Source organism: Piliocolobus tephrosceles, unplaced genomic scaffold, assembly GCF_002776525.5.
Source record: "Piliocolobus tephrosceles isolate RC106 unplaced genomic scaffold, ASM277652v3 unscaffolded_108, whole genome shotgun sequence".
Lineage (NCBI taxonomy): Eukaryota > Metazoa > Chordata > Mammalia > Primates > Cercopithecidae > Piliocolobus > Piliocolobus tephrosceles.
Genome location: NW_022291865.1, coordinates 1,196,732 through 1,208,521, shown reverse-complemented (window position 1 = coordinate 1,208,521; position 11,790 = coordinate 1,196,732). Strand labels below are relative to the sequence as shown.

The 11,790-nt window shown below is 41.8% G+C and overlaps 1 protein-coding gene and 1 pseudogene across 6 annotated transcripts in view; one reads left to right on the top strand and one right to left on the bottom strand.

The window, feature by feature from the left end:
- The window catches only part of LOC113219491 (gamma-tubulin complex component 4), a 38,993-nt gene that overhangs the window by 2,344 nt on the left and 24,859 nt on the right, over nucleotides 1-11,790 (top strand). For all 5 annotated transcript variants that reach the window (XR_003306831.2, XM_026447856.2, XM_026447854.1 and 2 more), the window contains exons 2-7: nucleotides 3,257-3,385; nucleotides 3,629-3,751; nucleotides 4,138-4,191; nucleotides 5,277-5,333; nucleotides 7,202-7,281; nucleotides 10,562-10,763. Coding sequence is in view for 4 of the 5 variants with exons in the window: in XM_026447856.2 (XP_026303641.1) it covers nucleotides 3,257-3,385; nucleotides 3,629-3,751; nucleotides 4,138-4,191; nucleotides 5,277-5,333; nucleotides 7,202-7,281; nucleotides 10,562-10,763 (645 nt within the window). In the remaining variant the exon portion in view is untranslated. The remainder of the gene's footprint in view (nucleotides 1-3,256; nucleotides 3,386-3,628; nucleotides 3,752-4,137; nucleotides 4,192-5,276; nucleotides 5,334-7,201; nucleotides 7,282-10,561; nucleotides 10,764-11,790) is intronic.
- On the bottom strand, nucleotides 349-834 carry LOC113219841 (annotated as a pseudogene). The gene has a single exon (XR_003306832.2). The product of XR_003306832.2 is annotated as a 40S ribosomal protein S15 pseudogene (transcript).

Here is an 11,790-nt window from a genome sequence, read left to right as displayed (position 1 = left end):
CTTGATAACTGGTAGAGCTGTCTTGTTAATAATATAAAATTGCTTATGTGTGGTGAGCACTGGCTGTGTGCTTGGGACATGTGCTTTACACATGTATTAATTTATTTAATCCTCACAGTTATTTTCTTCAGTTTATAGGTATGAAAACTGAGGCACCGACAGGTATAGTAACTTGCCTAAGCTTTCAAGCAAGTAAAGGCAACTCAGGGATTCAAACCCAGGCAGTCAGGCTCCAGAGACCAGGTTCTTAAGCACCATGTTGTGCAACCTCTTAAGTTACTAACTTGAAGAAGTGATTAGCATTGTATCATTAAAATCTACATTAATTGGATTCCTAATCAATTTTCCTTTTTTTTTTTTTTTGACTGGAGCCAGGTGCGCCTTTATTAGCTGAGCCACTACTTGAGAGGGATGAAGCGGGAGGAGTGGGTGGCTCCAATGCCGGGCCGGCCGTGCTTCACGGGCTTGTAGGTGATGGAGAACTCGCCCAGGTAGTGGCCAATCATCTCGGGCTTGATCTCCACCTGGTTGAAGGTCTTGCCGTTGTAGACGCCCACCATGCTGCCCACCATCTCTGGCAGGATGATCATGTCCCGCAAGTGCGTCTTCACCACTTCTGGCTTCTCCATGGGCGGCGCCTCCTTCTTGGCCTTGCGCAGGCGCTTCAGCAGTGAGTGCTGCTTCCGCCGCAGGCCCGGGTTCAGCCGCCGTCGCTGGCGCGCACTGTACAGTTGCATGAGCTGCTCGTAGGACATGTCCAGCAGCTGGTCCAGGTCCACGCCGCGGTAGGTGAACTTGCGGAAGGTCCGCTTCTTCTGCTCTACCTCTGCCATCTTGCCGGATGCTCAGAAAAGAGAGCTCTGGTCCGCGCCTGCGCAGTTATCGCGAGACTCTCTAATCAATTTTCTATGGACTCGGTAACAAAAATTTTTCTTTGCCTATTTGTTACCACATTTACTGTCATGTAAAGATGGCATCCACATATAATCCATATTATATATCCATCCATTTATAATACGCTGAGTTCCTTTGGAGCAGTAATTGCATCTGATTCTGTTCACTCTTTTGTCTGAAAGTATTAGCACAGTACCTGGGATATAGTAATGGAAATGTAAAATGTTACAGCCATTATGGAACATGGTATGGCAGTTCTTCAAAAAATTAAATAAAGGCCAGGCGCAGCGGCTCACACTTGTGATTTCAGCACTTTGGGAGGATGAGGCTAGAGGATCAGTTAATGCCAGGAGTTTGAGGCTAGCCTGCGCAGCAGAGCAAGACTCCATCTCTACAAAAAAATTTTTTTTAATTAGCCGGGCATGGTGACACATGCCTGTAGTCCTAGCTATTCTGGAGGCTGAGGTGGGAGAACTGGTTGAACCTAGGGGTTTGAGGTTACAGTGGACTATGAACCCACCACTGTATTCCAGTCTGGGTGACAGAGTGAAACTTTGTCTCTAAAAAAATAAATAAATAAATAAATATAAAATTCCCATATAATCTAGCAGTTCCACTTCAGGGTATGTCCCAAAACAAGTAAAAGCAAGGACCCAACAGATATTTGTACACCCATGTTCACCAAGCATTATTCACAATAGCTGAAAGGTGGAAGCAAGTGTCAGTGCAGTGACGAATAGGTAATTGAGATGCGGTATATACATACAAGGGAATATTGTTCAGCCTTAAAAAGGAAAGAAATTCTGGCACATGCTACAACATGGATGAACTGAAATAAGCCAGTCTCAAAAGGACAAATAATGATTCCACTTTTTTTGAGACAAAGTCTCGCTCTGTTGCCCAGGCTGGAGTGCAGTGGTGCAATCTCGGCTCACTGCAATCTCTGCCTCCTGGGTTTAAACAATTCTCGTGCCTCAGCCTCCCAAGTAGCTGGCATTACAGGAGCCCACCACTATGCCTGGCTAATTTTCATATTTTTAGTAGAGGTGGGGTTTCATCATGTTGACCAGGCTGGTCTTGAACTCCTGACCTCAGGTGATCCACCCGCCTCGGCCTCCCAAAATGCTGGGATTACAGGCGTGAGCAACTACTCCCGGCCTGAATGATTCCACTTGTATGAGGTAACTAGAGTAGTCAAAGTCAGAGGCAGTAGAGTGGTGTTTGGCAGGGGCTGGATACCGCATTTCCTTTGGGGCAAACAGAAAAGTTCTGGAGATGGATGGTGGTGATGGTTGTACAACAGTGTGAATGTTCTTCATACCACTGAACTATATACTTAAAATAACTAAAATGGTAGATTTTGTTATATGTATTTTACCACAGTGTTTTTAAAAAGTTGGTTGAAGGAATATATTTTCCCACTACTATTTTCTACCTGAACTGCTGTGAAACCTTTATATATAGCATATTAGGCTATCATTTGGCTTTCATTTAAATTAAAAATACAAATGCAAATATGGACACTAAATTTATATGGCCAGTTATAAGGTACATTTACAGATAGTGGTATGTTTAATTTTAGATTTTTACTGGAATGAAAACTGTTATAGAGAATTTGTAAATCCTGGGCCGGGCGCGGTGGCTCAAGCCTGTAATCCCAGCACTTTGGGAGGCCGAGACGGGCGGATCACGAGGTCAGGAGATCGAGACCCTCCTGGCTAACACGGTGAAACCCCGTCTCTACTAAAAATACAAAAAATTAGCCGGGCGAGGTGGTGGGCGCCTGTGGTCCCAGCCACTCGGGAGGCTGAGGCAGGAGAATGGCGTGAACCCAGGAGGCAGAGGTTGCGGTGAGCTGAGATCCGGCCACTGCACTCTAGCCTGGGCGACAGAGCAAGACTCCGTCTCAAAAAAAAAAAAAAAAAAAGAGAATTTGTAAATCCTAAGAATATGTCTGAGAAACCCATAGAGTCTGCAGACCCCCGTTTGAGCAATATTGCTAAAGAAACTTAGTGGCAACCAGGTCAAAAACCCCATATCCTTATAGACCATCCCTAGAAGATTGCTTAAGAAGTAGGTAATAGCGGCTGCTTCTGGGGTGTTTGACTTATTTTTAATGTACGCCATTTTGTATTGTTTAAATTATTTAGCGTGTGTTACCTATTTTAAGAAGCAAATAATTGGGTCAGGGATAGGGAACCCCTTTGAAATGGTTTGGAAATACATTGTTATCCAGAACTTAACGCCTTTAAGTGGACATCTTGAGAAAGAAAACGGTAAGTGTGTAGTATGAAGCATTTGAAGCACCTGAAAGTTGAGGCAGTGACTGGCAGTGTTTTCGGCAGTGTTCCTCTTCCCACAGGTATCACAGGACTTCCCTTTCCTCCACCCCAGTGAGACCAGTGTCCTGAATCGACTCTGCCGGCTCGGCACAGACTATATTCGCTTCACTGAGTTCATTGAACAGTACACGGGCCATGTGCAACAACAGGTGGGTCCTGTTCTCGGTGGGTGTACACCTCTAGAGGGCAGGAGCTATGTTAAGCTTTCAGTGAATTTATCGGTAATTCATGTGAAATAAGTAATGGATTTCTCATCACTGGAAATAGTCAAGTGAAGGCAAGGCCTGTAATTGGTTTGTTTATATAACTCTGAAAAGAAACAAGCCTGATAATGTCTTTCTCAGGTTTCAGGGCCTGAGCTGAGAAGTTGGCTTCTCTTTGTTTGATTTCAGGATCACCATCCATCTCAGCAGGGCCAAGGTGGGTTACATGGAATCTACCTGAGGGCCTTCTGCACAGGGCTGGATTCTGTTTTGCAGCCTTATCGCCAAGCACTGCTTGATTTGGAACAAGAGGTAAGAAGGAGGGGATACAGGAAACATCTCTGGGACAGTAGATTAGGGCGTGTTCTTGAATCTGAAATGCCCTTTGATAAGGTCAGGTAGTTAAGAGTGAGCAATTTCCTATATGGCTGGAAGGGATAGTGTTCTCTCAGTGATTGCCCAACCTGTGATCAGGGTGGCTTACAGATCGTGGCAAAGACTCTTTAGTGAGTTATAAGAGCCCTGGCTTGGTTTCTTTATGGCCTGAAAATCAGGATTAATAACCTGATTAAATTATCAGTTCTCAATAGCCTAAAATTAACACTAAACCCATCATGAGATTCTCTTCTCATTTTTGTAGATCAAATAGATTTGAGATATTTTGTGTGGAGCCCTAATCACGGCTTGTTTTATTGCAGTTCCTGGGTGATCCCCATCTCTCCATATCACATGTCAACTACTCCCTAGACCAGGTATGCTGGCCAAATAACCAAATGCCTTGCAATCTGTTGATAGTGTTAGAATAATCTAATTTATGATACTATTTTTGAGAACTTTTTTCTTCTGGATTCAGCGCCTAACATTTTATATTTTGTGCATTTTGTATGCTTTACTAGATCAAAACTGTTTAAAGATTTCCAAATATAGTTAAAACTTAATGTCTGATATTAATTCTAATATTACTGCTCTATATTGACATCAGTATTAACAAGTATGCCAGCCTCAGAAATAGAAACTGCTTCCCGGCCGGGCGCGGTGGCTCAAGCCTGTAATCCCAGCACTTTGGGAGGCCGAGACAGGCGGATCACGAGGTCAGGAGATCGAGACCATCCTGGCTAACACTGTGAAACCCCGTCTCTACTAAAAAATACAAAAAACCAGCCGGGCAACGTGGCGGGCACCTGTAGTCCCAGCTACTCAGGAGGCTGAGGCAGGAGAATGGCCTGAACCCGGGAGGCGGAGTGAGCTGAGATCCGGCCACTACACTCCAGCCCGGGCGACAGAGCGAGACTCCGTCTCAAAAAAAAAAAAAAAGAAACTGCTTCCCTACTGGGCATGGTGATACATGCCTCTAATCCCAGCACTTTGGGAGGCCGAGGCGGTTGGATCACTTGAGGTCAGGAGCTGGAGACCAGCCTGGCCAAAATGGTGAAACCCCATCTCTACTAAACATACAAAAATTAGTTGGTTGTGGTGGTGTGCACCTGTAGTCCCAGCTAGTCGGGAGGCTGACGCATGAGAATCTCCTGAATCCGGGGGCAGAGGTTGCAGTGAGCTGGGATCCCACCACTATACTCCAGTCTGGGTGACAGAGTGAGACCCTGTCTCAAAAAAAAAAAAAAAAGAAAGAAAGACAGAAACTGCTTCTCTCTGCTGTCCTCTTCCTATCTGCAGTGAACCTCCACATCCAGTTGCCTTAGGATACTGGATCTTGACTGTTCTTTGGTATTGCCGTTTTATCTTAAGTTGAACTCTTTAGAAACAAAAGCATTTCCTGTGTTGATTTTTTTCCCTTACATTTGATTACATACCCTTCTAATTATTCTCTACTTTGCAGTTTCAGCTTCTTTTTCCCTCTGTGATGGTTGTAGTGGAACAAATTAAAAGTCAAAAGGTGAGAACTGTCCTTATTCCTTTTGCTTTGCTAAGCACTGAGGAAATATTACTAATTAATCTTGCTGTACATTCTTTTTCGAAGACCCTAGTTTTTAGTAGTTTTTATTTATTCATTCATCCATTCATTATCTGCCTGGTTATCATAGTAAGTGTCAGGAATGCAAAAATATGACTCTGTCTTTAAACACCTCCTGGTCCAGAAGATAGAGGAAATGTTAGTAGATGTGCCCAAGAATGTTGTTGGGGTAAGAAAAAAAATGCCGTGGATGTTTGCAGGTGAGAGGAACCTGCAGTAAGAGTTTAGAACTGTTGGGTGTGAAGCAGAAAGTTAATTCTTAGGAAGAATGTAATAGGTTATGGTTAGTGTGCTGGCAGCTTTCTGAGAATTTTGACATCAGTGAGTGAAAGCCAGATGTTTATTAAATAAGCCTATTCTTATCACAAGTTTTTATCAGGTATATTGAGAAGTCAGGAGACTGTCTTTCTGGGCAGAGTTAATAATTCTGAGGAATAAATGCTTTAAGATTTCATATTAGAAGTATCTGCTGTCCTATTGAATTGGTCCACAATTGGACCAAGTGGACAAATGGATTAAACATCTTTAGTTCAAGTCTTCATTTTTTTAAGATTTTTATTTGTGCCTTAGCTTATTAGGGTGTTCATTTTCATTAATATAACTAGTAAACCAGCTAATCTGCCACATTGCTGCATTATTTTTAACTGTGTAAGTGTAGAAACAAGTGTTCTGCTACATTCATGCTGTGCCAGCAAAGCCAGTAGTGGGTGCTCATTGGCCCTTCAAAGCTAATTGCCCTCATCAAATAACAACATCCAGCTTTTACTGTCACTTGTTGTGTACTGGACACTGTGCTAAGTGCTTTAAATACATTATCACACACAATCCACTAAAGGGCTAAGTAGGTTAAGGGGCGTGCCCAGCGTCACACAGTTAGTAGTAAATGGGTTTATATCCCAGCTCTGTCTAGCTACAAAGAGTATGCTCTTAACCACTAGATTAAACTATCTCCCACAATAAAAGGGACCTTCTAGGCAAGTAGAGCTAAAGAGGACAGCATAAGGAAGCCAGGCCTAGCTGCACGTCTTGGTTGGCCTTCAGCTTCTGCTGGCTATGGGAAGGAGAGTGGAAAAGAGGGGGATTGCAGATGGGTGAATCTTCCTTCCTGCCAGGATGGTGGTAGAGAAACTAGTGTACCAAGGCTCTTCAGAGTTTTTAAAAATCAGGCGGTCAAGATTCTAGGCTGGGGGCGAGAATGGAGATTGATTGCAAACAGGCACAAAGGGGCTTTTTGGAGCAACGGAAATGTTATAAACTGGATTGTGGTAATGGTTGCCCAGTGTTTGAAATTTATTAAAAATTGTTGATCAGTATGCTTAAAACGAGTGAATTTCATGGTAAATTATACCTCAAAGTGGTAAAATTAAAAGTCTGAAGAACATAGAGGCAGAGGATTTTTGAAAAAGTATATACCTTAGAAGTAGACTGAATTGGACCTTAACTTGAAATAAAGAGCTTTCCTTGGCTTTGGTGTTCCAACTCTAAGTGATTCTGGTTGCTTTAAGTGCAGTGGTTCTCACACTTTACTGTGCATTAGAATCACCTGGAGGGCTTGTGGAACCACTGAGTGCTGGGTTCTAACCAAGAGTTTGCGTGTCTAATGAGCCCCCAGGTGATGCCACTGATGGAGGAGTGGTCCCTCTTTGAGAACCACTATATGTAAATCTTAGGAGAAAGTTTATCCCCAATCTCTCCTAGATTGTGCGCTCTTGGTTGAATATGGAATAAGAATTTGTCTTGCATGGGCTATTAGAATGGAATCCAGTTTGACAAGGCCGTATTTTCCACAGATTCATGGTTGTCAAATTCTGGAAACAGTCTACAAACACAGCTGTGGGGGGTTGCCTCCTGTTCGAAGTGCACTGGAAAAGTAAGTCATGGCTTAACTGGGAATCGGTGGTGGAGGTGGGCGGTCAAATTATTTGAGTTCTCACATGTTTTATTTTCAGGTCATTTCAGGTTTCCCTCTTGGGAAGGTTATGACCAGGATGGAAAAAGCTCCATGAGCAGAAGAGCCCATGTAGCCTTTATTATGGCTCAGGCATTGCAAAGGGCTATAGAGTGCTGAGTGTCAAAACCAGGATTTAGCTGCCCGGATGACCTTGAGGCAGTGTTTTTAAATGTTTAGATCTTGTTATCCTTGCAGAAATTCCATTACATGTGCCAGATGTTGCTTGCTATGTCTAAACATGTGTATTTGAGTAGCTGGTATTTTCAAATTGAAGGTCCTTAAAAATGTTTATGCTGTGCAGCACACCAACATGGCACAAGTATACATATGTAACAAACCTGCACGTTATGCACATGTACCCTAGAACTTAAAGTATAATAATAATAACAACAACAAAAAAAGTTTATGCTTTATAATCCCATGATGTCACTCTTAGGAATTTTATCCTAACAAAATTATTTAATAGAAGAAAATAACTATATACACAAACATGTTCATTGCAATGTTGTGTACTATATCAGGAAATTAGAAAATTACAGTAGAAGAAAATTTAAATAATGATATGTTCACTTGATAGACTATAAAGCCACTAAAAGTATAGGTACTATCACATGCAAAATATTTTGTATAAATATGTACTGACAAGTGATACAAAATTGTATTTATCTTGTGATTGCAACTGCATAAAAATATGTGTAGGGTATGATCAAAGACTGCCTGTTTGATCTTTCCATTTCTCCATTTTCCTTATTTTAAAAAAATTGTGACATTCATTGAAAAATTATAATAGATGGTCCCTGAGGCCACTCACAGCTGTCTTTGTTTTTTCCTTTTTTCTTATTTTGTTTTAATTTTTTATACAGATGAGGTTTTGCTGTGTTGCCCAGGCTGGTCTTGAACTCCTGGGCTCAACCGATCCTCCCATGTTGGCTTCCCAAAGTGTTGGGATTACAGGTGTGAGCCACCGCACCTGGCCAGGCCACTCACAACTCTTAATCTCCACTCTTACCACTGCATGAGTAAACCCTCATTACAGCGGGAAACTTTCCAGAACATGCCTTAGGGACTTAATTATTCTCTATTATACTTTTGTGTATAGAATATAAAATCTTACATAGATGATATTATATACACATGTTTGTTCTGTGTTTGCAGGGACCAAACTTTACAGACCACATACTCAGAAATGCATAAATGTAAATAGCTTCACGTGTGATCTTTTTAAAGCAAGATTCCATTCAGTTAGCATACTACAAATAACATGCTCAAGCTCTTGTAATTTCTTTTTCTCCCAGCCTTTTATTTTGAAAAATTTTAAACCTACAAAAAAGTTGAAAGAAACGTATAACAAAACACTTGTAGGCCGGGCTCGGTGGCTCACACTTATAATCCCAGCACTTTGGAAGGCTGAGGCAGAGGGATCACTTGAGCCCAGGAGTTCGAGACCAGCCTGGGCAACATAGCGAGACCCTGTCTGTACTAAAAATAAAAAAATTAGCCAGGTGTGGTGCCTGCCCGTAGTCCCAGCTATGGGAAGCTGAGGCAGAAGGATTGCTTTAGCCCAGGAGGTTGAGCTTAGATCTCGCCACTGTAATCCAGCCTGGATGACAGCGAGACCCTGTCTCAAAACAAAAAACAAAAAAACCCAACCAAACGCTAGTATATCCTTCAGTTTCACCATTTGTTAACATTTCCCATATTCGAATTCTTTCTTTCTCCTTCTATACGTATATGTGAAACACACAAACTTTTTTTGCAGAATCATTTGAAAGTAGTCACAGATATCCCAACACTTAACCCCTAAATACTTCATCTTATATCACTTTAGAAAAAAGGCATCCTTGGCTGGGCATGGTGGCACGCACCTGTGTTCCTAGCACTTTGAGAGGCCAAGTTGGGTGGATAGCTTGAGCCTAGGAGACCAGCTCAGGCAACATAGTGAGACTTCATCTCTACAAATACAAAAATAAAATAAGCATGGTGCATGCCCCTGTGGGCCCAGATACTTAGGAGGCAGAGGTGGGAGGATGGCTTGAGTCCAGGAGGTCAAAACTGCAGTGAGCCATGATTGTGCTACTGCACTCCAGCCTGGGCGACAGAGTGAGACCCTGTCTCAAAAAAAAAAAAAAAAGAAAAAGAAAATAAAAAGGGATTTTCTTATAGAACGTCAATTCCATATCACGCCCAAGAAAGCTAACATTAATTCAATAATACTATATCCAAATTTTTCTAGTTGTCCCCCAGAATTCCTTCATAGCTATTCTTCTTTTTTTTTTTTGCTGTCCAGGATCCAATCATTGTTCACATACTACATTTTGTATTCATGTCTTTTCATTCTCTTTTAATTTGGAACCGTCCCCCTTGCCTTTCGTTGTTCTTGGTGTTTTGGATGACACCGACATTTTAAGAGTCCTGACCAGCTGTCCTGTATAATGTTCCACAATCTGGATTTGTTGTTTCCCTATGATTAGATCTGGATTAAACTTTTTTGGCAAGAATACTATGTAGGTGGTATTATTTCCCATTACATCATATTAGAAGGCACAGAAAGTAAGTTTATCTCATGACTGATGTGCAGTTGGATCGCTTGGCTTAGGTGTTTTCATCACGTACTGCTCCATTGTAGAGGTACATTTTCCCCTTTTAATTAATACGCTATCTGGTGGATGATCCTTTGAGACCATCTGAATATCCTGTTCCCCAAAAACCATTCTGCATTTTGTTTTAGTTTCTGAATTTTGCTAGATAATAGTTTCTCATGTATACCTGGCCCTCATGCATTGATGCTCTCTCCCTATGTGATTCCAACAAAAATAAAACAAATTTAATACTGTGGTAGCCAAAAAGAGACTCCATTAAGTTCATTTTTAAAATTTTTTATTATTTTTATTTTTTATTGCTATCAAACAGTTGTACATATTTAGGATCCATCAGTTTTGAAAATTACATAAAAGAAGGGAAGAAAATGTCTTCCCTAAAATAATATCAGCACATATACTGAACATTTTAGATTTCATTATGTAGGCTGCAAATATGGAAATTCAGTGAGTTAGTTCACCCACATTTAAATTAAAATAGCACAATTATTTTTAACTTAATTGGTTATTTCCCTTATGACTCATCAAACTCTCAGACCTCTGTTTATCCTGTAACAGTTTAAAGCATGACTTCTAAGCCTCTTACTTTCCGCTCTGCCCAGAATCCTGGCCGTTTGTCATGGGGTCATGTATAAACAACTCTCAGCCTGGATGCTCCACGGACTCCTCTTGGACCAGCATGAAGAATTCTTTATCAAACAGGGTCCATCTTCTGGTAATGTCAGTGCTCAGCCAGAAGAGGACGAAGAGGATCTGGGCATTGGGGGACTGACAGGAAAACAACTGAGAGAACTCCAGGACTTGGTGAGAGCCCAAAAAGCAGCCAGCACCCTCCTGCCAGGAGTCGGAAAAGCGTGTAGCCAAATGATCTTCTGGTGATCCCTTCTTAGCTCATAGCTGAGCACCTTCCATCAATTCTTTGGATGTAAACATTTGGCTTTGTCTTAACTAGTGTGAGACTATAAAATAGAAAATATGTTTGTGAGATTCTTTTTGTTTCTCCTTTTCCAATATATGCATTTAAGAGATTATAAGTCTTACTTATATGAATATAGCTACTCTAATGGAATAGCTAGCTACGTTTTAGACTTTAAATACAGTTTGGAGTTTTTTTCTTTTTTTTTTGAGACAGATTCTCACCTGTTGCCCAGGCTGGAGTGCAATGGCACAATCTTGGCTCACTGCAGCCGCTGTCTCCCAGGTACAAGCAATTCTCCTGCCTCAGCCTGCCAAGTACCTGGGACCAGGCGTGTGCCACCACGCCTGGCTAATTTTCATGTTTTTTATTTTCAGATTTTTAGTAGAGACGGAGTTCTGTCATGTTGGCCAGGCTGGTCTCGAACGCCTGACCTCAGGTGATCCATCCACCTCGGACTCCCAAAGTGCTGGGATTACAGGCGTGAGCCACCGCGCCCGGCCATTTGGTGTTTTGATTAGACTCCTCAAAGTTCTACAGTGTCCATACTCATCCATCCATCCATCCATTTATTCATTTATCCTGTGGCAGTATTTCATTGAATGCCTATTATGTGCCAGGCATTGTTCTAGGTGATACAAATAAAAAGTAGTAGTCTCTGTCCCTGAGGAGCTCATAGCTTAGGGGAAGAGATGTAGAAAAGTAAACAGTTACATTACAGTGTACAGAGTGCTCTGAAAAGACTAAATATGGGTATTTTTGGAACATGGTCATGGGATAGGGTCTTGGAGTGACTAGAGAAGGCTTCTCAGTGGAAGGTATGTCTAAATTGCAAAGAGTTTGGGAAGAGTGATCAAGAGATATCCAGGCAGAAGGAATGATCTGTGTAAAGGTACAGGGGCCATTAAGGACATG